The sequence below is a fragment of the Drosophila suzukii genome, chromosome 3 (genome assembly GCF_043229965.1).
Source record: "Drosophila suzukii chromosome 3, CBGP_Dsuzu_IsoJpt1.0, whole genome shotgun sequence".
NCBI classification, from domain to species: Eukaryota; Metazoa; Arthropoda; class Insecta; order Diptera; family Drosophilidae; genus Drosophila; species Drosophila suzukii.
Window position 1 is genome coordinate 90,019,410 of NC_092082.1, and position 27,424 is coordinate 90,046,833.

General features: G+C 39.3%; 1 protein-coding gene across 3 annotated transcripts in view; it reads right to left on the bottom strand.

Annotated features, from left to right (window-relative positions):
* Nucleotides 1–26,637, bottom strand: part of osy (ABC transporter oskyddad) — a 51,263-nt gene extending 24,626 nt beyond the window's left edge. The window contains exons 1-2 of one of the 3 annotated variants that reach the window (XM_065865293.2): nucleotides 26,027–26,637; nucleotides 11,114–11,361 (exon numbers count right to left, since the gene is read on the bottom strand). In XM_065865293.2, the coding sequence (XP_065721365.2) occupies nucleotides 11,114–11,349 (236 nt within the window). In that variant the 5' untranslated portion in view covers nucleotides 11,350–11,361; nucleotides 26,027–26,637. Of the gene's footprint in view, nucleotides 1–10,911; nucleotides 10,950–11,113; nucleotides 11,362–26,019 lie in introns of those variants that run through there. The other 2 variants (XM_065865292.2, XM_065865294.2) reach the window with 2 other exon arrangements.
* Between the last annotated feature and the right edge of the window lie 787 nt (nucleotides 26,638–27,424).

Below are 27,424 nucleotides of genomic sequence, written 5' to 3' on the forward strand. Positions count from 1 at the left end.
GCAGCTTCAAACATGGGCTGTATCCATACGTATATATACCATATAGTACATATGCCAATTACTGTTTTTTGATGTCGTAAGCCGCGATTCGTTGCCGCTCCATTGACAAGCTAAACGGATCGGAGTTAGGTCCGCGTGGGTATTTATTTAAATTTATCGCATTGAGCTGTGCGTGCGGATGCGAAGGCAATTGGAAATGGAAAATGCAAAATGGGAAATGGAAAATTCCCATGCAATTTGGCGGCGTAGATTCCATGTAATTAACAATTTAGCGATTGCAATGGCAGCCATTTTGTCAGGGGTGCATAACAATGAGCGAATAAAATGCATTCGCTAAATAATGCAAATTCAGTTTTGACGCACACATAATTCCATTTTAATGGAAATTTTCTACTTAGCACTGGCGTTGTTATTTTTGCGGCTGCCCCGAGGCGATGCAGCATATAAATAAAGGTGCTGGCCACCGTAATTTAATTGCTTATTTTGCCATTATGGCCGGCTATGCAGCCTTCTGTAGGTTCGCATTTATGCCACAATTCTGCCGGAAGTTGCGCATACGCCGTGTTGAAGGAAGGTCAACCGAAAAAAGGAAGAAAAAACGCCGCCAGTTATGCGCCGTTATGTGTGGGGAGCATATTCTAGTGGTGCAAATAAAAAGGGGATCACAAGAAGCCAGCTAGTTAAAGTCTCAGTCTGCCCGACTGCCCGTGTCACCTGCATTATTTTTATTCCCCCGCTATAACGCTTTAAATATTTATTTCACCCCGAATAGTTGTAAATTTTCGGCTACCATAATCCTTTACGAGTAAGCCGCTCCTTATCGCAGGACATAAAGTATGGCACCACCTGATTTATACACGAAGCCGACTTTACGGGTAAATGGGCATACAAAATCGGAGAGCAACTATGTGTTCGACTGTCCAGTAAATTCTGGTCAAGGCTCTACACTATAAGAAAAAGGCTGATTAAAAAATAGAACAAGCTTTAAAAAAATGAAACATTTAAGCAACCAAGGATAAAATTGTTAAATCATATAGCCACAGAAATGTCTAATGGCCTATGAATGTAATCTAGTTTTAATGTTGCATACCTTTAGGGGCTAACACATATTCTGAAAACCCACAAAAAATAAAGAATGCACTCTTAATATTTAAAGTAGATCTTAGTTTCACAATCTTGGTTACCCGAGCAGTGCATGAGGCTGTTTTGGTAAGGGAACGCTTAACTTATTAAATGCGCACACTCCGTTTTAATTACTCACACACATAACTGCGTGTGCACGTGTGAGTTGCTAATTGCGGGTCCACACACACACACACTCGCACACATGCCCGCCGAGCACAATTTTAATGCGCACTTCCGTTTCCGCTGTAATGCCTGCGGCATAGTTTATTTTTATAACCCGCCACACGGGACTTCCACTACCGCCGCCTCCTTTTGCGGTGCGTAATTGTTAATTTTCAACAGCGCACTATGCCGCAATGAACAACTGAATGACTGGCTGACTGAATGACTGAATGACTGACTGACTGAAGGATTGACGGACTGAAGGAGCGAGGGACCGAGTGACTGACTGGCTGACTGATGGATGCATCGGTTTCGCAAGAAAGAAAGCCTGACATTTTGATATTGCTGTGCACAGCAAATTACCAGCATTTTAAGTGCGTGGCCGCAAAGAGGAAAAGCGTTAACACGGATAAACATTGACAGAAGCCGACCACTCCGAATTAAACCGCAGGCAGCACCGAAAAAAATAAACTATAACTTTTAAAGGGTATTATTATAGTATCTATGTATATATTTCCTATATTTTAAGTGGGATAAGTGAAAAAATAATGGTTTTAGGCAACAGTAAAAATAAGTAGATCTTAACCGAAATCTCCTATATTTCCATTGTTCAGTAAAACAGATTTTCTCATACCTCCCAAACATGTTTTGTCTAATCCAATAAAGCATTTCAAGCAGATAAAATAACAAAAACCGTCTATAGGCTCCCCAATTTCCTCTCCGTGCACTCGAATGATCTGGGAAAAAGGTCGAGGGAGTGCGAGTGCGGAAAGCCAAGAATGAAGCGCAGCTTAAGCAAATTAAGCGCAAAATCACAGCACTGACAGCAAATGGATGGGCAAACAGAGGCCGAGGAGGAGGCATCGCATCGCATCCCGAGATTGAGACTGGAGAGCATTATGCAATTATTTAAACATTTCCCAGTAACAGTTACAGCAAAAGCAAAAGCAAAAGCAACAGCGGCCACTGGGCTTAAGCAAATTGAATTCGTCGCATTCTCCTAATTGCGGCCAACACTCAAATGCCGCGTCCTTCCCACTTCCCACTTCCACTTCCGCCACCTCCCATGTAAAGTCCTTGGCCAGGATACGCCGAGTCCTGGGCACAGTGGTCTCCCCCTAACGCCACCAGCCCCGAAATTCGTTTCAATTCTGGATAATTGCTGCTTGAATTTCAATTCGAACGGCTGGTTGGCAAGGGGGCTGCCTTAAAACGCTGCTGAATGTTCTCGGTTATCCTGCACTTGTCACAGCCTCAATGCAAATTGAATTTCCAGCGAACCAAATTGGGGCGAAAGCCGCCAGCAAGATGTTCTAGCGTTGGGTTTCAACTCGGGTAACCATAAAGGGATAATAGTATTTTGGGGATGGGGATATTAATATCCTCTCGTTAGAAACGAACTTTTGTAATTCTTAAATATGCTTGGGGGCTTTAAAGGTCATTATACTTATAAGGAGTACTTAATATTTTAAGGAGGATTTCTTTGAACTTCCCGATTTAATTATGATAGGCTTTCCAAAGGAAAATATTAAAAAAATTTCAGTTGGCTGGGCTCCAATATGTTAGTATACTTTAAGACTCTTAATATAATAGTATATTTTTCAATCATTATATTGACCAGAAAGGACTTCCCTTTTTCTATCCAATTTCCTTTACAAATTCAAGTCAAATGTAGCTAAGTAACTGCAGTCCTCGTTGGCAGGGAAATCTATGCGGAAAATTAACATTTTACCTCTTGGGCAGAACTAATTTTCTATGCCACTTAACCAAGAGGGGGTATTCGGTGGCAGAATTCGATGACGACGGCTCTGAAGTTCGACGGCGTTTTGCCTTCTGGCGCCACCAGCACTTCAGTCCTCTTTCAATCAATTAATTATTGTTTTATGCCGCTCTCAATCCTTCAAAAGGACCAAAAGCAGGGGAAATGGATAAAAAAAGCACACACAAAGCAGGAAGAGAACTCCTTGTGTCCTTAGGCGAAGGCAAAAACCAAAGCAAAATGGACGCATACTTTACAATTAATTTGCCATTACGCCGGAGTCTTGAGGCAAGGGAACTGCGGACTGCCCTCTGCCATTTTTAATCGATTTTCATTACGGACTCGTTCGCCCGGCCAACTGTCTGCCTTTTTCGTCTTGCCTCGCTCGTCACTCACTTGACGCTTCAATTGGCCTCCTCTAAATGGCCAAACAAACTCTCGACGTGGCGCTATGTCCTTCGTCCCGCCCCTTCATCATTCCCCTCGGCAGCCATTGGATGCCTAATTTGACTAATAAGCTGGCCATTGCAACGGCTGTTGAACTTCCGGCGCGACGGGGATGTGGCCGGGATGGCTAAGCCTTCGGCCACTTTCGGTAATTATATGCCAAAACAGTTCAGTGGCGTTGAAGCGCCAGTTGGCATCCACACCCGAAAAAATTGGTTTTTAAAAATTACATTTTAAAGAAAAACAATAATTTATTTTCTAGATACCTCTTCTATATTTACTAAGTTTATTTAGAATAATGGTTTTTAGCTTGATAGTTTTAGATAGTATTAACCGTTGATTAAAAAATAAAAAGAAATGTAGAAAGCGAAACCCTAAATCAAAATCAAAAATTTATAAAATTCGCAAATGTTGTATGAAAAAATCAAATAATTTTTTATGTTGAACTTAACTTCGAGGCTAAAAATTGCACAATACCTACTTGACTTTCTTTCAATAAATCATAATTATCGCAATATTATATTCAATTAAGAAGACCTTTTTAAGTGCACGTCCTCCATCATCTCCAAAAAATTTCACTCTCTCCACTGTGATTTCCTTTTGACTGGCCCTTTTCTGCTGGTTCGTCCCTATTGGTTAATCATTTGCCATAAAGATTTTAATTTCCGCTTTTTAATAGGAAATAAGTCTATCGTTGTGGTCTGGGCCGATGGGGCTAATCCCTGCAACACTCTTTGGTCTCTTTGTTTGCCTTTTGAATATTTTTAAGAATTAAGCGAGACCGTAATTGGTTTGCCAGCAGCCAGAAGCTGTCAGTCAAGATTAGGCTTCACTCGAAAAGGGTTTAATCATTTTAATTGTGAAGATCTACCAAGTACCTCTCCAACCGGCCAGGGCTTTCCATTCATTAGGTTCATTTAACCTGACAATATCTCGAGGACCAAACGTCAACGACACCGGTGACAAAGCACAAATTGGCAAAGTTATATGATTGCTGGCCAAGCAAAGGTAGAGCTAAACGGTTTGACACACTCTCAGCCACTTGAACTTCAAATTAAGCACAACAAATATTCCACACGGAAAGAAATTCCTTTTAAATCATTGGTAAAAAAATAAAAATTTATCTCTCTAACCATTCTAATTTAATTTTTTCTAAATTATTCACATTTAATCTGTATAATACAAAACTATAAATCAGTTGTGGGAACATAAGAAAATCTTTTTCTTCAATAAAAATCAAGTAAATTATATGGTATTATATCAATTGAAGCACCTAATGAGCCCTTTAATTTTTACCTGTGCACTCTTGGGTGCTGGCTTATTTGTGCCGGATAAATCGTAGCCACACACGCAAATCGGAGAGCAACTGGGAGCATTGTAACTGGTCAAAGTCAAGTGGGGGATCATCGATTGACGGGCCAACAGGGCGTATGAGTTGCTGTTGAAAGCCATTCAATAATTTACTAATGTCTTGTACTCGTACTGTTATGATTGCCGGCTTGTGTCGGCGTGAGAGGGGGAAATCAAAGCACATCAATGGCCGACACTGAAATAATAATTTGATTGACGCAGTACCTCAGATGTATGGGCCCGATTATTTCCCGGGCAGGCAATTTCTTACGCAAATACGGCTGAAAATCACAAGGCGTTCCGCCGTCATCAACAATATAAGGTTAAACAAACTATTGATTGGCAGGTTTTGTGCGGCCTAATGACCACATGCCATGATGGTCAATACTATTGAGTCCGGTGCATTAAATGTAGATTTGCCTATGCATAAATCGGAGTGTAATTAGTAGATAATCATTTTGCTATTGACCTCAAATATCAACCGACTCGAGTCGAGATAAATTACACACGTGAAGGCAATTGCAGTGCTGGCTCTATGCTACCAGCTAAATATAGTCTGCAATAAATAAACATCAAATAGTAATAACTATTTGACCCCAGTCTAAGTTAATTAGTGTTCAAGTTACAAACTTATTCCGCAATTGTTCTTGGCAAGCGTAATTTAAAACGATTTATGAAATGTTCAATTAAGCATTTTCATTTCCCTAAATCAATTGTTATTTGTGATTAGGCATTTCATTTGACACAATGGCTTGATTAAGCAAATGCTGCAGATTTGAACATGTCCGTTTGATTTTATATTTTATGTTTCATGTTTGCGGTTAACAACTCAGCTTTTGTGGAGGTCAAGTGAAGTATCAATAGCACATTTTACAACTTTGATATACAGCTTTCATTAGCACAAATAAAAAAGACAGTTAATGGCAGAACCTTACGTGCCTGACATTTATCACAAAAATAATTATACTCCCATTAAACCGCTCTGCAAAATGTCGAACACTCGACCTCAGCCTTGGCCCTGACTTTGTATTGAATTATTCAATAACAATTTACAATCAATTAAAAGCGGCTGGCGGAGATTAAAAATCTCAGACATTGGCCAAGTTTATTATGTGTGCCTGAACTCAATTTAGCGTTACTCATGGTCCATTAATTCGCCGTTTTCATGGTAGGTGCAATAAAGTGCAAAAAAGAAGAGAACACAACCAAAAGTCGACGCCGTCAAGGACCCAGAAAAAGGGTCACTTCCAGACCAAAAAGCAGCCCGCCAACTGTCTGGACCCCTCTCAACGACCAATTACAACTAAACAGCTTTAATTTAATTTGAGCCACCCAGCCTACCCCCCAAAAAGGGGGCTTCCGACCCCCGGCTGACCCCATCCCTCCGCCCCTCGACCAAGAACAATGGCGCGGATGTAATGTTCGCATTATGCTCGTTCACAAATTGTAAGCAGCCATTATGTTTCTTCGTGTTGCCCATGTTTCCTCCGCCCCTTTTCCTCCCCGGAAAACCCCTTTTCCCCTGAGCCCATGGCATTGTAATGCCTTTTGGTCCTGGCAACAGGAGCGGGGGTAAGGGCCAAGGACCCCGCCCAGAACAGCCCCGTGTTCGCCATTGTTCCAAACCGCTTTGGTCCCTGAATTTGGCCCGCCCAGTGGGCCCAGGTTCTCGTATGTCAAAATAATGGCGGCAACGGGCAGTCATTGTTATTGTCCTGGTTGTTTTACCTGGCAAAGGATGGCGGCCACATCGTCATCATTATCATCTGGAAAACCCAATGGCGATTGCACGCCCAAAAACGCTGCAACTCTGCTCTTGGGTGTGGCCAAATGCTTTTGTGCAGCAAAATGCTAAGCTAAAGATTTTTTTTCTAAGCAGGTCTCCCGAAATCTTATTCACTTTTTTATTAGCCCAATTTAATTTAGTTTAATTCATTATATATATTTCTTTATTACATTTTCTTTAAAATATTTATGAACAATGGTTTCCAAGAGTAAAAAAAATAACTCACTTTTTTAATGATGAGAACTATTTTTCTCTAAATATTTTAAAATAAAATTACTTAGATTTAACTCAAATAACTGTCAAAGTTTTTGCTCTAACATTTCCAGTAAAGGAAAATGAAAATGAAAGATTTCAAATATTTGACAGCCCTGCCCTTGAGCTGCCTCTCCAATTTCCTTCACGTTAGATACAATTTGTAATAAAGCATGCCCAAATGCCGATGACGATGACCACAAGACAAGACAGAAGATGCCCTAGCCGTCGGTTTGGGCCAAGAAAACCTTCAACCTTCTGGTCAAGAGCAACAAGTTTGTGGAGTGGGTTGGGTTGAAAGTGGAAGTTTGTGGAAAATACTCGAGTGTTGCGGTTTTATTTGCTCTCGTTGCGGGACATTTCGTTTTTGGGGTCAGTGAAATAAAACATTTAATTACTCGCACGAGACATCGGCAATTAGTTGATCAAATTGCTGGCAGCGATGCCTTAAAGAAACCACTTTGTCTTTAAGTAATTGAGTGCGGAAATTGGACTGCGATGGGCAAGGAAGTGGATTATGAAATCATCAGCAAATTAAGCAGCCCAGTGAACTGAGCTGTTCAATTGAAATCGCAGGAAACCACAAGGAACTTTGGCTCTGTGCTCCGACTGATTACGGTTACTGTTCTTAATTTAGTCAATTTTAAAGCGGCTTAAATTATTTCAGGCCAATATAAATTATCTTTATAATATCTGTGAAATTGAATAAATATTTTATTTTATGTCCAAACAAACTTAAAGAGCTTCCGGCTCCAAATAATGGTCGAAATTAATTTGTCAAGCGTGGGTCAGTTGAGTTTTCAGCCCTCATCGTTTTATTTGCCTGCCATTTGCAAAACCATTTTTCGCAATTCAATTTATCCGGCCGATGCGCGACTTTTCAATCCGCCAAATCAAACACACTCCGATGGCCATAAATTCAGCGGCTGCAGAGACCGCGTAATTTCTGCGCTTTATTTATGCATCAATGGCGTGATTTATTTGCAAACACTCTGGCCCAGACCACAAACATCACTTCAAGTGTTCATTGTTGTCTACACTTGTCTTGTTTGTCCATCCATGGTGCGTATGTGGGTATATGATTTCTGCTCTGTGTGGCCGGGTAAAAAATAACTATAATTCATTGCAAATAAAGCAAGAAAAACACAATTATTTATCACGGAGCAGTCAGACATCCGAATGATGGCCGCAGGCTCATAACCACCCACCGTCCTTCACAGCCACCCACCGCGCCCACTTTAGCCCCCTTTTCCCATCTCTCAGGCAAAGAATTCAACAAAACAAATGTCAGTCAGCCCACAGACAAAAAAATGAAACAGGGGAAGACTGTCTGTGCCGCGCCTACAAAAGCGGCTCAAAGTTTTGGCCGACAACAAAAACACAAATCTTCTCGATTTTTTTCAACCAATTTTTGTGGGCACTGGAAAAATATGATGCAATTTTAAGTTCACTTTTTAGGTTTAATGGTAAATATTCTGGTTAAAAATCTTTTTTTCCATTTTTAATTTTTATTTTCATTTCATTTCATATTCATATATTGAAAGAAATACAATTTTAATATTATTATTTTAAATTTTCTTTTTCTATACAAAGTTTAAAAAAAAATTTTAATTTAAATTTTAAGAATAATAAATATAATAACAATAAATAAATAGATGGTTACGATTTTTTTAACTGATCAAAAACCTAATTAATATTGAATCTAATTATGGCTTCATAAGAAACATTCGTATGATAACAAAACGATTTCACATAAAATCCAACATATCATCTAGCCTGTAGAATTTCGACCTGATATTTTTAGGTATATTTTCTTTTTTAGTGTAAAGGGCTCAGCATTCTCGGGTGCGGTGACTGACAGCGTGGGCCCAAAAGCTCAGGGAATCAGGGAATGTTAGGAAGTGGAAGTGGGCTCGGAGTCCCGAGTCCCGAAACCCGGAGTCCGGAGTCCTGAGGCCGTAGTCCTCTGTCCGGAGTGAGAGTCCGGACGACATATTTTGTGCTAAATCTTCTTGTTCACACTAACGCGTTGCTGACAGTTTTTCTTTCTTCATTTTGGTGTTTCAGTTTTGTGATTTTTTTGTTTTTTTTCCAGCTGCGCCTCTTTTGTGTGTGGTTGTTGTTGGTTTTTCACAGATTTTCAAGTGTGACAGTCAGTCAGTCAGTGAGTCAGTCGCCCAGGCAGTGTGAAATATCTCGCTAAATGGCCAAAACAAACACCCACATCAAGGCGACGGTTATATCATGGCCAGGCTAAGGCCCGTCCCTCTTTTTGGTTAAATTCTGTGGCTGTATGTGATGGAAAGGTTTTTACCTGGGCGGCGTACAAGATACTTGCTATGAATTATGGTTAGATAAGTTGTTCTATTTTTCTAAGAATACGGAGTAAATGTAAAAGGTGCAAATTGTTGATCAAATAAATCATTTTATGTTTTTTTCAAGAATTCCAATTTGTGTTATTCTTATTAGTATTTCATTTTCCATGAATCATTAATAAAATACTAAAGGCAATATCAGTTTAAAGTTTAAAGCCCGTGTCCCTAACATTAGCAACCATTAAAACGAATTAGTGAAATTAAAGTCTAGTCATTTGGAAAAATGCCTTTAGGTTTATCAATTACTTAACCAGCTTTTAATAGAAATTATCTTTAATTCACAACGAAAATTATAAATGATTTAAAGCCTCTGTTATTACAAGCAAATTACCCAACGCTATTACTAAAAGTATCTTCTCATCCTAAAACTAAAGGTAGTTAATGAGATATGAAAAACTTCATATTTCACGTGGTACTTAAAAATGGCATTAAAATAACTAGGTACAGTATATGCGCTATGTGGCAACTCCGAAGATCGCTTAGACGGGTTTCGGTCTTGGCTTAAAAACTGGTTTTTTATCTCAATGGATGCTGGGGCTTCCCATCCCATCGACGCTGTCTTTTGTTGTTGCTTTGCTGTTAATTTGGCAGTTTTTCAAGCGCCGAGCTGACATTGACCCACTTTCGGTCTGTCGACTGCGGCTCATCGTCTTGACCACTTTGCCGCCTCATTTGAGTGTGCGGCTGTGTTCGCTCGTCAGATGTTGAGTGCTAATTGCGGTCAGTAACATTTCGCGGCCATTCACACAGCACTCGAACTCTAACTCAAACTCAAACAATGGCGAACGCAACTGCTCAATACGTCCCGCGGAAACTGCATTTGCATTTCGTTAGCATGTAGTACTGCCCCCTCTCGAAAATCCCAATACTAATTCCAATATCCCATGGCCCACTGCCCACAGAGCCCGATATTTGCATATTCGATTTTGGATTTCGGTCATCTCGGTTCTGTGTGTTCGCTTTTGCGGGGGAGGTGCATTTGATTTTTTGTACCCACACGTTTTAATCATTGGGTGGGGCGAGTCTAATGAGCTTAGTTCGGGAAAAGCAAAACAAAAAATTTCCATATGCTGGCATTACACAAATCATATCCCCCGCGCTCAATTAGAAAAGGAAAACATTTGGTTTGCGAAACTGAACATTTCAGACTTTACTAATAAGCTGCACAGAGTCACGTCGACCAGCTGTTTGATTTTCAAACTAATTGAGGGGCGCATAAATATTTACAGATCGTGTGTTATATTAAAATATTACTATTTCATTTAATTATATTTTAAATATGAAGAGCGGATATACCGTATAAAATGATGATGCCTAAAATATTATTAAATGCAATGCACATAAAATGAAATATTTTAAATTGCATATGAAGAAATAGATTATTAAATAGAGTTTTTATTTAAAAGCTATCTTTAAAGACATTCTTTTGGAAAGGAAATCGAAAGCGAAATCGAAAAAATTGCATTTTTCATTATCAAGTTAACATTTTTGAAAATATGATGATTAAATCTGATTGGTAAGTGATTGCTCTGATGTATTTTCAATACTAAAAAGCATATTTAGGAACTTTACCTAAAGAAGAGTCTATAACATGTCGAAAACCACTTGGACCCCAGTAACTGAATATATCTTAATCCATCTGGATAGACAATCACATGGATCCTTTGGGCACTGTCATGTTCATATTAAATCTGATTTGGAAGTGATTGCCGTGATGTATTTTCTATACTATAGTGCATATTTAGGAACTTTACCTAAAGAAGAGTCTATAACATGTCTAAAACCACTTGGAACCCAGTAACTGAATGCAACTGAGCACTATCCCTTATATCCTAATCCATCTGGATAGACACTCACATGGATCCTTTGGGCACTGTCATGTTCAGCCCGTCGAGGACGACGTTGGGGTTCTTGCTGCTGCCGTACATTTTGTGGGCCCGCCGCACACAAACCGCCTGCTGGCGGCGCGTCGCCAACGTCGAGGGCTGTGAGATGAAGAGTCGCCGACGTGCCGCCAAGTCCAGATCGCTGTTGGCCGTCGTCGCCGTCGCAGCTGGCGCCGTTGGCGGTACTCCGTCGGCAGCGGCGTCCATTTCGCGGCGGTCCTGCAAATAGCAAATAGCCCATAAATCGATATTAGTTTAGGTCCTGGCAATGGACGGGGATGTCGGAATAAGTAAAACTAAAATTGGCACAGCTCTTGGTCGCTGGAGTTGCTGTTGCAGCAGTTGGTGTTGCTGCTGCTGGTGTTGCTGTTGCTGCTGTGCATTGACAAGGAAAGTGAATATCGATAGTGATAGCCCCACATGACCCACGCAGCAACATCAGCATACGCTGAAAATGGTTGCATATACTATTTGTAAAGCATTTTGAATTTTTCAAACATTTTAGAACACCTTAAAAATAAATGAAAAAAATAAAATTTTAATTCCAATTTTTTATTTTCAATGCGAAATCATAGCCTAAGCACTATTTTTTCTCATTTTCAAGAACAAAGCTCAATTGACACCAGCTAAAATATGGAAAATTTTTTAAAAAGGCTTGTTAACCTAATTCTTATCTTTATTCATAAATTCTTGAGCTGAATACACTATTAAGTCAAGGTTTCCATGACATTTTGAAAGTGTCATAAGGCCACAAGATCTTCTATCATTAAATCACTATCTGACCATTATTGGTTCAAAGTTAAATTGGCTAAAATATGTTAAAAATAATTAGGTCGAACTTGAACCATTTATTCAATCTGCGATAGGGTATGTAGGGTCCCTCTCTTACCATAACCTTCTTTATAGACCCAACCCCATCTCTGTCACTATATTCCAGCCAAGTTGCAGTATTTGTCGCTGTTGCGCCTTTGTTGTTGGCTGGCTATTTTAGCTAGTGTCGTTGCTGCAGTTGTTTCACAGTTGATTAAACCAATTTTTGTATATCGTCAAGCCAGAATGGAGCATAGCGGAGGGTTTAGCCTCGTGATGGATATTGCTGTCATGTAGATGCGACCCCTGACCCTTGCACTATTTTTCGTGCGGCTGCTGGTCGCTGGGCATTGGCCATTTTGGCTCGAATGAAATCAAATTTTGAAAATGGCTCCGCTTGTCGCCAGAGACCCCGATGTCCCGATAACCAGTTTCCACTGCCCAGAGTGCCCAGGATCCACTGTCCACCATTTCGCCATCCTTTTCCAACTGCCTGTGTGTAGTGGCATTTGCCAGTTAACGACAATTTGGCCAAGTGCTTTGGTAGTTGCTTTTTATTTTCATTTTCATTCGAAATTGACATTTTGCTAATCGAAAATGCAGCAAACAATTTGCCAGCTTGGGCAAAACTTTTGCAATTATTTTGCACAGCTCAACGGGAAAAACAATGTGGATGGGGTTTGGGTCGGAAAAAAATGCTAAAGAAACCGAAACAAAATCCAAGCCCGATGCCATTTATTGATTTACTTCTCACTAACAATAGGCAGGGCCAAGCCAAATAAATAAAAATAAAAATAAGCATAACAACAACCAAGTAACGGAAACAACAACTGACGGGATGTGGTTGAGTTGGCCTGGCTTTCGGTTCTACTTCGGTTCTACTCTGTTGTATTTCAGTTCGTTTCGCTTTGGTTTGGTTTAGTTCTGGCTTTTTTGGCCAGCACCGACTGCAAGAAATAAACTTTCTTGATAAATGACTTCAATGTAATTAATTTCTGCTCAGCTCTGCCGCTTGCAGCCAAAAAATGGTAGGAGCAGCCAGACAATTCCCTGGTTTGCTCGTTGGTTCGGTTGGGTTTGCAATACGGTGGGATATGGTCTGGTATCCTGGTACTGTGGTGTTTTGCGGCTACCGAGCGACTCATGAGCTATATGCTGTCACTGCTAATGTTGGTGGGTTTGCCCTCTGGCATTTCAATTAAGAAATATTGTTTAAACATGTAAGTGGCCAGTAGCTAGTAGCTAGAAAGGAGTAGGAGCCATCATCCTTTTGATGATGATGATGCAACTTTAGTGCTAAGCTGATTATAACTGCAATGGATATGTACTCACTATTCACTCCGGGAGCCACAACTGTGGAACTTATTGCTCATCTGCCCTGTGGTTCGGTCAACCGCTCACAGACTTCAATGTTAATTAACTTGTTTTTAATCCAATTAATATGCACAGCACACAAGACCAATGGCCAAAGGGACTTTGGATGAATCTTGGCCTCTAATTAAAACTTTAGCTCCAACCCAAAAGGAATTTAATCAAAGAAATGTAAAACCAAGAACACACATAACCACCCCTCACTCCGGACATATTGTAATTGTAGTAAGCTAGCTCCTGCGGCAAAAATAATAGTTGATAATAAGGAATGGAAATTTGAGATATTTTGTGGCACAGGGAGAAGCTAAGTATCTTCGATGAATTCTTGGTTAACTAATTAAAAATCATTAGATAATCACATATTCAGTATCTTATTAGTACCTCATTAAAATGTTTATATGTCTGGCTGGTAGTGATAAAATATATTGCTATGATTGTCTAAAAAGGTACTTAGTTATTGATGTAAATTTATGCTGTTACTTAAAGAGCTTTAAAATTGACAATTTATTTAAGAGATTTCATACTTATACAGTACAGAGAAATCTTTAATAATATCTTGTTAAATCAACGAATACTTATTAGATAGATAATAGCTACTAAAAAATATATGAAGTGACTTATGACTATTACTTGTTAGTCAGTAAAATGTTTATATGTCTGTACTTTATACTTGTCTGAAAATATATCTAAGATGTATGTATTGCTGTGGCAATCATTTAATGGCCTCTAAGGTTACCAATTTATTTGTTAAATATTTAAAAAATGATGTAGCTTGCATAGGTCAGCTCTAAAACCCTAACATTAACCTCTGCTGTGGAAGCGGAGATTGCCTGGAAGTTACCAACCAACAATAAAAGTTTGCTACAGTCATTTTTCAAGACCCGAAAGAAAGGTGTTAGTGGCAGAGTCCCAAACCCGTTGCGAGTATCCTTTAATGTAATAAAGGCCGCAGAGAGGGAAACTGTTTTGCGGCCTGGCGCATCTTTAAACTTGGCCTTCCCATGGTCGTATCACCGAAATACCAGATACAAGATACCAGCTACGTGTGCCTGCACAGATTTGTATCCGCATTCTGGAAATCTTTATGGGCTTTTTTTGCAGCAGTTGGCAGAGGCAGGCGGAAATAAATAAAATCACACATAGCACACCGGATAAACCCAAGGAACAGGAGGGTTGAACGGGGAAAGGGGGGACAGGTGCGCACATGCATGAAAGGTAAAATATGTTTATACAAAATAAAGGACCCGAACAAAGTTTGAAGTTCGGCAGCATAAAGAAGTGCAAATTGTTGCGTGTTGCGATTGTATCTATCGAATGTGAGCACACGAAAGCTATTTCCTGCCAACAAATATAAACGCCGCAATAAAAAGGAACGACGACTTCAATGGCAATGGCTACGCCCATAAAGCAGGCGCGACAATGAGTCGAGGGGATGCCAAAAACTTTTTTGGCCAAAACAAACAACAACCGGGCAAAAACAACAAGAAATCTGGAGGTAACAGGGAAAAAGTTGTAAACTGAAATGATTATCTGGTGCCTGACACTTGTCTAGCCATAGATACACGTATCTCTCCATACGGGGATTTGTTTTTAGGCAGGTAAATAACCGAAATGTTTAACCCCGCACGGAATTCGAGTCACATCTTCCCCGGGCATTTGTTTTAGTGCGTTTTTATTTGTGCGCACAATGTGTATTATCCATGTGAATTTACGGCTACGTCTCGATCTTTGCAACATTTATGGGTGTGTTTAGAGTTAACTAAGCATTCGGTTGCAGTTACGTTCTGGATATAGTATTGGGATTAGGTAATCCCTACAGATGGGGTATCGAAACCAAAAGTTGGTAAGCATTTTATTTACACATTAAAACAGCTACTTAAACGTATAACATGATAGATAGATAGAGAAAAGTAGAGATAATACACGTACCTCATTTTTAGTTCACTCCTAAAAAACCTTTGTCATTAACTTTTTGTCACAAATAAATTTTATAAAAATATATTTCATAAAAATCTGAATCTTATGTCGATAAATTCTGCCCCCAAATCAATTTTCGTTTTAAAAATTACTTAGCACTCCCATGTGCTTGAGTGAATCGCTTGATTGCTGGGCCCGGGCTTCCAGCACATTAACTATGTGCTTTGCCACGAGTTCGAGGTTGAGGCCATCCGGAAATGGGTCAGTGACAGGCCCCAAATCTTCACTTAGTCATTTGCATACACAATGTATGCAAAGCGATGGGACAACTCTTTGCAGACTAATAAATATTTATGTTTATTTTTGGTTTGGCACATGCGGGCTAAAAAAACGAATTTCCACAACATTTTACGCTCAATAAATTTGCACAGCAAAAATTTCGCCGGACAGCGCCGAAAAATGCGCTCATGTGTTAGTAATGCCCGCAAACACACTCGCACAAAGAAGTAAAACAATTTCCCAAATAGTTAGCAAATAATTCGCAACAACCCATTCTCCGCTTTCGGCGAGCTGCAAATGTGCAAATAATTTGGGCACAAGTCAAAGGAGGATTCCTCTTCTTCTTTAGGCCAACTCGGCTGTAGGCCATAAACCGTTTAACATAATTTCCCTTGGCCACATTGTGTATACGCCTCGTGTACTCAGCCGCAGACGAGCAGGAAAATTGCATTGGCAAACAGGCTCAAGCGGCTAATAACAAATTGTTTGCATTTAAATTCTATTTTCACATAATTTTTGAGCTCCTAAAAATTGAAAGGCTGCCGCACAACTTAATCAGTAGCTCACACACAGTATTTTATGTGTGTAAAACTCACTACTCGAGACAAACTGGGGCACACATGCTGGAATATTTGTTTGCCGGTTTAAATTTAACATCCTGCTGGGGAAGCCAAGCCAAGCCAAGCCGGCAAAATATAATTCAGAAATCCAACAAACAATTTCCTGGGTGTAACCGCAAAATGTTCGAGCTTGTTGAAATGGCCAGAAATGTTCATAGATCGTTTGTTATGCTCGTTGGTATGGTTTGGTTTTGCCAATGTTGTTATTATGTAGCATGTGTACTCCTCCTGGGATTTGCCAGTGGGTGGCCGGGCAGAAGGCCTTCTCCTAAGCGCTTTTGTATTTAATGAAGCCTATTTTTCTTACCGAACATGAACCGCAATTATTACGAGTCATTAGTTGCCTGTTTTCCTGATGGAAAAGAGCCTGTTCTAATGCATAACGAGAGGTTTATGTGGGCTCTTATCAGAGATAGTGGTTTTTGGACAGGGGAAAAAATACCACATTAAATATAAAATATAACACAAACACATTTCATGGGATAAAATAAAAACGGAGATTAATAAAAATACAAATAAATTTGACTTCACAGCACGTATGTGCGGGGATTAAAGTTTAATTATATTTATTATCCTTCTCCTTGCATATAAAATTCAAATATAAATCCATATTAAATCATTTAAAGGCTATATTGAACACACTTTCCTCAATGTGCAAAATGTTCCCCAGTTACTCATACCTGCCCCATTTCGAGTAGCATACATTTGTGAGTTTCCAGCTGTTGCATAAGACATGTGCATAAATACACTGAGGCAAAATCCCGCCCACTCAACCCATTTCGGGCCCAATTAAGCTGTCACAATGCCGGTGGAAAGCCGTAACCCGCCCAGTCATGAACGATTTGCCAGTCTCGTATTTTCGCAGCCTATGCCATGGGTATTCGCAATTTCCTTCTGGCCTGAGTCAGCGCATTTTGCCGGCGCTGTTAATTGAAAATTGTGAATTTGTGAATTCAAAATTCTAGTTTACAGCTGCCTGGGCAAAATCGGCATGTTCGATGCGATGCAATAACGACGAAATACGGGGCACACGGCCGCGAAATCAGCTTTTGACAAATAACTGATCAGGCAAGCGAGTCGGCAGAATGGTTCGCTGATTGCAATTAAAACATGTTGCCAAATGGTTGCAGAGCAGCGTTTTGAGGAGCCAAGATACAGAACCGAAAAACAATGCCAGCCTTTTGTCTGAATTGAAACACTTTATAATTACAGACTAATCCGGTGATCCGATTTCAATGCAATCTGCCTGGCAACCTCACCTCAGTACTTCCATTTCCATTAACAACTCTACGAATAGTTCTCTTGAAAACCGAACTGATTGCTCTCTAATTACAGTGCAAATTGAGAAGCAAATTAATGGCTACTGTGAATGGGGCATAGATACTTTGTAGGCAATTACGCCGAGCTTATATTAAATAATTGTAATATTTCCTAATTGCCTAGGTGGTGGTCACCTTTTACGTGAACTTTCACTCATATGCCTTGCCAATGCCTGTTTTCTGAACTTTGAACCCAAGGAAATTAGCAATTGCCGGGCAATTACCCGCCTTATTCAATGATTAAGCCGGCAATCAGCTTATACAACGCAAAAACTACGGGACTTTGGAACTGGCTCTTGACTCAAGAGTGACCTCTGCCGACTTATCGAGAACCTCGTTGCACCCGAGGAATGTGCATCTCCAAGTGGCAAACAATGAAGTCATCGTTGAGGATTTAGTAAAGGGGGTGGAACCCATATACCATATAAGCCAAAAGCCCAATGGATCAACACAGTCGTTACCGCTGTCCACCTAGTCACAGTTTGGTGCGAAAAACCGGATTCCTCTGACAGATCTGTCGTAACACGAGGGTCAGCAAAGGTTGCACTTTGGATAACCATTGCCGTTTCGCAAGTGCCATAAACTGGGTGCTTGAGTGGCAAAGTTTCCGTATCTTTGACTTACGACTCCACGCCACTTGAGGCCTGCACTTGGCAATGAATACGGCCCGTTGTTTGCCCAAATGGAAAGTATTTACTGGTAGCAAGTCATATGTACACTTAAAATAATAACTAAAGATAATAACTGAAAACAGGAAAAAGGGAATTCCAGTTTGATATCCGTCAGTAATGGTTAAGTTGGAGATACATTTTTTGGAAAGACAAATTCGATTTCGTAATGTGGACATAATTCCCCGAAAGAAATATCTTTACATAGTCTGATATCTCATGATTTAGTAGGAAATTCTGTCAGACAAACCTTAGAAAGAAATAGGAACTTATTTTGCAATCATGACCAGTTTAACTCATTCACAAAAGTTAACAAGAGATTTCTTCATATATTTTAAACAGCGTTGAAAAATATATTTTATCGTAAAATGAATTTCAATACATTTTCTTCCGGTGCACAGACGTCAGCATCAGTCGCATGCGGTGCCGGCTAATATGAAATGCAAATGATTGCAAAATGTATGCAATTTGGACACACCCATTAAATTAAATATAAACACTGGGATATATCCATGGAAATCTAGAAGCTTCAAGCATGCGAATGTGATTTCTATTTATGAGCACACGGGCTGTGAGTCTCCGGCTGGGTTCATAAATTTTCCAGCTTCCAATTGAATGGAATCGCATGTGCGCAATGTCCGGGAAATTGGCTAAGGTCAGTTACTGGCCCAATGCCATTGCATAAGACAAAGTCCGATGTCCGCTGTCCGATGTCCGATGTCCAATGTCGTGGCAAAAGGGATTGCATCGTGATTTCACTTCTCAGTCGGTGATTTTCACACATTCCCTGCAGTTTTTCCCACACCCCCATCATTCGAAGGCCCCCAAACACGTTGAAATATTTATGTCTTTGCATATTTCACCGACACATTTGCACTTGACAATAACAACAGGGAGGAACAAGCGAAGCAGTCGCTGGGTCGTCGGTGCATGACAAGGATTAGCGTGGAGGGGATGACTAGGACCAGGACTACAAGGACCTTAAGGACCAGGAGGGGATGACGACGATGACGAGGACGATGATGATATTGTAGTCCTGGTGCTGGTGACAATCACTGCAAAACAGGGGAAGCTGCAGAGCAGCCTGGTTGCACCGAGAACAACTACTAAAGGTATTTAATAATACTTACAGTATCAGTACGAAGATCACTTACCACTTAGTGCAAGTGTGATACAAGGCTATGAATATAAATATATTAAATATCGAATCATAAGATGGAGAACTATAAGATGATTTGGAAGAAATCATAACCATATATGTTTCATAACCAAGTGATCTATACTATAAGAATTAAATATTCAGCAAGAAAAGGGTGGGTTCAATTTTTAATATTTGTTTAGAAGTCACTATCACAACGAGAATATTCCTCTGGTTTCCCTTTTTCCCAGTGTTTAGAAGCCGCTTCAGAAGCAAACCCTCGAGACGTTGGCGCCGCCGTCAGCAGCATCAAGACATAAAGTGCATTGCGTCTGGGAGGATTTGTGGGCGGATATATCTGGATATCGGGGGAACGGAAAGTGGGTTATTTCCAGGGCTCAGGGGCTGGGTTTGGGTATCATCAGACAGCAAATAACATGGCAGATGCAACTGCAGCTGCAGCTGCACACAAAGTGTTGCTGTTATTTGTGCGACAAACGCAACACACAGCCGAGGGGAAAATGGGGGCAAATGGGGGCTAGAACAAATCTGTGTGACACCGACAATCACTTTTCAGCCCCGCAGTTCGCATAAACAAACAAATAAGACGGGGAAATGCAGGAAAAGCGGGAAACGCGGCTCACATTGAACTTTCGGGTAAATCGATCAAGTATACGCCGTGTGGTAAGCTGCAAAACTTGAAGTCAAAATCCTGGCAAACACACTCGCCCAAAAACGCGAGAAAAAAAGAAGACGAAGGGTTTCAAGGCCCTCAACTGTTTAGCATTTATTTGCATACGAGGAGGAGATTGCGCGCCCGCTTGTTTGCTCTTTTCTGGCTGAGTGTGTAAATATTTAAAGGCTTTTATTGCTTTTCTCCTGGCGGGGCCAGAAATTTTCATTCATATTCGTGAATGGCAAATGCAGACACTGGGCAAATTATGGCCTCTTCAAGGCTTTAAAGACCTTTTAAGGCTCTGCAGGCGGCTCCCCAGGGGTCAGGGGGCAAGAAAGTCGTCCAATCGAAACGACAATTAATTGGCTAAAATAAATATTCAACGACCAAAGGTCTCTGAGGTCTTTTAAAACAGTAGAATAAAGAAATAAATAAAAGGACAGCAAAACGAGCGTCAAATGCACACGAAATGCACAAGTCAAAAGCCATTTTGTTGTACCATAAAAATGAAAATACAAATTTATTTGATTGCATTTTTATACACATCGCTTCGTCTCCATATAAGTAAAAACAGTTGTGTTTAAAATAGTAGGAAAATGGGGATGCCTTTAAAAAATATATTAAATAAAACAAAATTAATAAGGACATACCTTTTTATTTGTTTATAAAACATGTGATATAGAAATGATATTGATATATTTAATTGGAACTTATTTAAAATTATTTAGTAAGTGTTTCCCCTTCCAAATTTTTTTATATATAATATAATACTTTTTGTCCTGCTCCTTTAGACTTGAACGCAGCTGTGTATTTCTGGATATAGGTGGTTATAGGTATAAATAAATATTGGTGACAAACGTTTTGTGTTTCTCGCTTTATTTCAGTGTTTGCATTGACTGTCGCCTGCAATTGTTTGGCTATGATTTAACTAACGAACAAAAAGAGCACGGGGTTTTAATATTTTTGCAGGCCTTGGTAATTCGTTTGTCCGGCTTGCAGCAATTAATTTGTATTCTTTTATGGAGTCTGCATTGTGGTAATTAACAGACGACCTCATGCGAGCTGCAGACTTTGGTTTCGGTTTACGGTTTGATGTGTGAATTGTGCAAACATTTTCCAAACAATTATGCACAGATTTCCACGCTCGTTTTCAAGGTCCACACACCAGTTTTCAACTGTATTTCCAACTAAATTTAGTCAACAGCCGGCCAGCAACAATGGCAATAACAATTAAAAATGCGCTGGCATTGCATTTTATTCAGTTTAACAGTTGAGCGCTTTTGGGCCAAAAGCAAACACTGGGTGCACTGCAAAAAAAAGGGGGGAATGAAAGGGGAAAATGAAAAATAGATGGCAGGGCAGAGCTGTGATCCAATTTCAAGCCACAGTCGAGCTTAGTTGCTTAGTCAACTTTGCAGGGTGAGTAATCGCAAACTGAATTCTGTTTTACTTGCTATTTTTTCTCTTTTTGCCTGGGCAAAACCACTAACCAAAAAGGCCAGACTTTAAGCGGCTTTTAGCCGGGAGAAGCGTTCAAGTGTCACTTGAAAGAGTCATTAACCCGGAATAATCTGTCGGCAGTGACTTAAGGAGTCGCCTGCTGGCGGGATGGCAGAGTACGTTTTTCAATTAAGCCCAAGCCGGGGACAAAGGGAAATTAATTAAAGTGTTGCAATAAAGAGTTCTCCCAATGTCAGCGATCTGTAAACCCTTGAAAATCATGTCATCACATTTTCCGACTCCATCATCGCTTAAAAAAGCACCGAATTCCGCTTGCCAAATGAAATCACAGCCCATCGCTTGGCACTTCATATTCCGTGTGCCCCTAGGAGACCGATTCCAAACGCCCCGTACTCCCAAAAAACAGAAAAAACAGGAATATCTGAAAAAACAAGCTTTGAAATGAAATGCAAATGGGGGAGCCCTAAAAAAGCGTTGCAATGTCGGAATGAAAAGCGGCTACATATGCCTGTTTATATGCAAATATTACTCGTACATATGTGCGTAAACATTTGGCAATTACTCGGCACCGGAGCGGTGTCTTTGTTTCTTTTATTTTTTTTTTCATTTTTTTTGGCTGCCTGGAGGCCGCTGTTTGTTCTATTTGCTGATATACAAATAAGCATGCAAAAATATATGTACGACCTTTCGTCTCGTTTTGCTTTCGGGGGAATTTCAATTTAAATTCTGATTAAATTTCAGTGCGCTCCAATGCAGAAAGTCGTCGCATATTTTTTATGTTTCTTGCATCTGTACAGCACTTATTGATTGTTGTACTGAGGAGCCTCCCAGATTATTGCTCACTTTTCCCACTGTCAACGGGGCCTCTAAGCTGGCATTTGTTATGCAAATTTATTTTCGATTACTTGTTACCAAAGATTTGCCCCAGATTATGCAAATGTGTCAAGAGGAGGGGGCCCTGTGTCTATCTTGGTCCATAGATCTACATTATTGCTGCCTTACAAGTGGCTTATTACTGTTAGTGTTTGTCGGCCGTCAGGAAGTCGGATAAACGTTGCAAATATGACGAGAAAGGAAACTTTGCATATTCCCATCACCGTTTTTGGCGGCATAAAAAAGCGATGAGTTGGAAAATCTACTCTCTGTTTATCGGTGAATAGGAAGCCATTGATTTCGCATCAAGGTCTATTTTTGCCAACATGTTTCATAACTTTGTTAAGGCCATTTGCATAATTGATTTTACTTCCTTGCTATTTATGCTATGCTATTTACAATAATTAAACTCGACTGATTTGTGGGTTTGGCCATGTGCAAATTGATTTTATTGATATTTATTAATGGGCCAAGACAGTGACGAAGTAGGGCAATCTATATTTTTTGGGGTTTACTCGAACAGAATACACAAGTTTATCTAATATTATATAAACATATGCTGGGAGTTTCTTATATATTTATTTTTTAAATATTTAAATAGCAATTATAACACTTTTTAGCACTTGCATACAACTTTTTTATAGGGCATTTCTGTGCTACCCACGCGCTGCTCATTTATTATGATGTTTTTCAGTTATCTGACACTTTTTGCGAATAAAATCAAACAAATAAATTAAATTTGCCGCAGACTTTTGGCTGTCGTTTTTTAATTTTTTCCCCCCAGTTCCATAAAGTACGACTTTGATTGCATTCGTGGCTCCATGTCTCTTGCCGGAAAATCGAACAAAAAGTGCCACATACATGAAAAGGAAAATGCATTTATTTGTATTTGGATGAATATTTTTATTGGCGGTTACCTTTGGCTCGCTGTGCGGTCGTTTAATTGAATAATTATATACGCACACACACCTACTACAAATGGCTATAATTTTTTGCTACCCGGCTTATATCGGTTCGCATAGCTTGTAAATCAATTGCCATTACATGTGCATCCGCTGGATGGCATGCAAATGTAACAAATGGCCAAAACGGCGTTGCGCCTTGACAAACTCAATAAAAGTGTGTTGTCAAAGCGAGATAAAAAAGCGGGAAAGGGAGGAAAAATTGTAAAAACAAAAACACCCGATATATAAATAAATAATTGTGCATCAGCTTGGCGTTAATTGCACTTTAAAAAGCCCCAAACAAGTGCCGAAATGGCAAATGCAATTTATTGCCGACGGCAATTGGCAGCTAACGAGTGCTTCAAATTGAACACGGATGCACTAATTAGAATTTTTGGCCAAAACAATTAGCAATTTAAGCAGAATTATTTCAATTTACCAAAAAAACGCGACCCGAAAGCTGCGGAAAAGTTTTATTTAATTTCCGCTGATCGAATTGGCAGCTGATGAATGCGAATTTTATTACTCATGCTCTAACAAAGCCACTGGGCAGTCATTGTATATTGAGTTGTTATGGACAAAGTTGATTTTTAATAAAATGCGAGAAGCGAGTTTGTGTCACTCACTCTGACTTGCGAGATCTTCAAGAACTTTGTGTGCGCGGATCTACATATTTCTCATCGACTTTACGGCTTCCCCTGCGGAATTGGACAAAAAACGGCAATACTTTGTAATGGTTTATTGAGTGAGTCACTTGATTTCCACTTTTGTGCAACTCATGTGAAATAATTAATTTAAGCAGCCGCCTTGACCAACATTAATTGCATAATTTTTCATTAGCATATGAATTAGTCAGGATTTAATGCCTCCTTTTTAGGGCCTCCTCTTCAAATTTAATCACTGAACTTTGTGGGTGCATTTCGACCTTTCTGCTTTATGCCTCTCATGCTTTTTCCGCTGAGCAGGTCAAAGTTAACTAACGAGTCGAGTTTTGCGGTTTTAATTGTGCCAAGTAACGCGGCCACCTCGGTTATTGTTGTTGTGGCGACTTCATTGTTGCGGTTTGTGGTAAATTTTGGAAAGGTTAAGTACCCGGTTAGAGGCAGCAAATTAAATAATTACAAACGACTGTGAAAGAGTTGGAGCTAGGGGCTTTTCGCCTAAGAGCTGTCCTTCATATATGCAAAACTTTTGAGAAGAAGACACTAGTCTAGTTTTTTATGAGTACACTCTGAAAAACTATAATTTATTTGTGTATGCCCCTAGATTAATGGTTTACAAAAAAGTGTATCATTAGCTGAATGAAATATACAAGGGTGGTCAAAAGTATTTTCACAAAAAAAAAGTTAAATATATTCATAATTTGAACTTACATCTTGTTAACTTTGGCATCAATGGAAAGGTAATTTAAATGCCGTTTGAATGATACAATACATTTCTTAACACATTCAGTACTTATTGAAAAGGACGAATTTGTGTGAAAATGTCTTTTTGAACTTTTTTCCTCGACTTGAAAACTTAAATTTTTTGATGCAAAAAGTTTCTTCAAACAAAAATAATAGTAACTGCAAAAAGAATTTATCAAAAATCTTTTTGCTTATATTTTTTATGGTTTTTTAAAGGTGACACTGTCGGAAAAAATTTGTATGAAAAAGAGAAAAATATGCCTAAAATGCATGTTTCTAAGCATTTTCAAAAAATCATAAAAAATATAAGCAAAATGATTTTTGAAAAATTCTTTTTGCAGTTACTATTATTTTTGTTTGAAGAAACTTTTTGAATCAAAAAATTTAAGTTTTCAAGTCAAGGAAAAAAGTTCAAAAAGGACATTTTCACACAATTTCGTCCTTTTCAATAAGTACTGAATGTGTTAAGAAATGTATTGTATCATTCAAACGGCATTTAAATTACCTTTCCATTGATGCCAAAGTTAACAAGATGTAAGTTCAAATTATGAATATATTTAATTTTTTTTTTGTGAAAATACTTTTGACCACCCTTGTATATATATTGAAAATGTTTCTTAATGTTTAATATCTATAGATATTAAAATATGTATATAAGACCAACAATTAATAAAAATAAAATGTAGTAATTCCATTAATTTCTATATTATAAATTAATTATGAATGATAAATTTTAATAAGAAATTATTCTATTAGAAAAATTCTATTGAACTAAATTTTTTCTAATTTGATTTAAAATATTCCAATTAAATTGTGCGATTTATTTATTTAAAACGAAACGTTATGCAGATGGTTATTTTATTTAAAATTTATATTCGCAAATATTTATGGCTATCCTAAGAGGCATTTTAAGATATTTATAAGTTGCAAGTCAAACATAATTTTAAAAGTTAACTTAATTTTGTCATTTAACTTTATCTTGTTTAAATATGGCTTATCTCCGCCGCAAACTTAAAGTCATTCCACACATTTTAATTCGCTTCTACGCTTTGACAAAGTTTAACAAAAGTCGAGTCGAGCTGAAAGGTTCAAAAAACGCGAGACAAAAGACGCAGCAGCAAAAGCAACATCATCGCATTCATTTGGAGATTCAGCTTCGGCTGAGTTTGCATTTTAAAGCCGTTGCTGTTGACCTTGGACTGCATAAATCGAATTGGAGCAGGTCGTTGACGAGCTGCTTTTTTCCCCAGTATCTTTTGGTTTTTTCTTCTTTTTCTTTGGGGAATGCGAAGCCTGCATTATCTGGGCATCCTTGAGCTGCTTGCCCCGCAGCATCCGTTCAAGCCCTTGGCATTTTAATGGGAAGGAGGCCATTGGCCTGCGGTTACCTCTTACCTGTTACCTGGGCTCCTTGAGATTCTTCGACTGCAGCAGCTGCTTTATTCCACCAATTTACAGGAACTGTGTGCTATTGATTTTCCTCGTAGTTTTTATTTATTTTTATTTCGTATTTCTGCTGACTAACTTTTTGGCTTTGCGGCTGGCAAAGTCAACAGAAACGTAAAGAACACGTTTGCTTTTAGTTAACCTGTTTTGGCAATGCCCAAAGATTGCGATTGAGCAAAGATTGAGCGGACACAGATACACTGCGACACAGATACACACACAGGCACTATTGCCGACTAGACGAAGCGTGGTTGTTGTTTTGAATTTTTGTTTTACTTGCACAATTAGCCAGCGGAAAAATTACCACACTGAGATGGATTTGAAAGCTGCACTGCACAATAATCGCCGCTGAGGTTGGCTCATTCACAAAACGGCTAGCAGAAAAAAGGCGATCTGCAAATTGCTCTGATTTATGTCAAGACAAATAAAAACCCCGCGCGCAAAAACCACACTTAAAGTTTCTTAACACTCAGCTCAGGTTCTCGGCCTATTCACTTTATTCACTGAGGCGTTTCCGCGTTTGGCTTCTCGACTCGCCGACGACGTGAATTTAACTGATCAGCCCACCAAAACCGACTTCGCCGCTCTGTCAGATCGCCCAATTCGAAAATAGCATCGGCCATATCGACGGCGACGTCGGCAGCGGCGTCTCTTGTTTAAGCCGCGTTTATAAAGCCGTCTAAACGAGCCGTCTAAAAGATCAAAATAGTAAGTGGAGTGGTCTGGCTTCTATGGGCAAGCTGTTCCCATTTGGCCAGCACAGGTGGGAACAGATCGCTTGGTGGTGCGTGTCTGTGCTGAGCTTACCTGATCAGTTGGGAGCAGAGCTTTGATCGTGCGACAGAGAGAGATGGCTTATGGTTCTGGTCCTTGCTAAAATTGAAATGGTTTATTAAAGATTATAGTAAAGATTACAAATTTAAATTATTTAAATGGCTTTGTAAGCCTTCCACTAAGTAACATTATAAGAGTACATTAATAATGAATTGATTTTTTAATTTTTTGATTTTTCATAGAATTTTCCATTTCAATAAATAGCTAGGAATCGAATTCTGAAATGATCTTTAGCTATGAGATCGATTTTTCCGCATATTTAAATATTCATAACTTAGATCGCCCACTATCCAACTAGTTTGCTGAAAGAACTTCCCTAACCGAAAACTTAATAAACGATTATCATATATTGCATTGTGCCCCAACAAAAGCCCACAACGAGCGATAAAGGCAGGCATGCCGTTGGCCAAATGCGACCTCCGACCTCCGCGTTTGGCTTATGTGCGTTCGGCACGCAAATCGGTTATTAGCCATAATGCATACGTATTTTATACAAACTCGAATATGTATATATATCGCA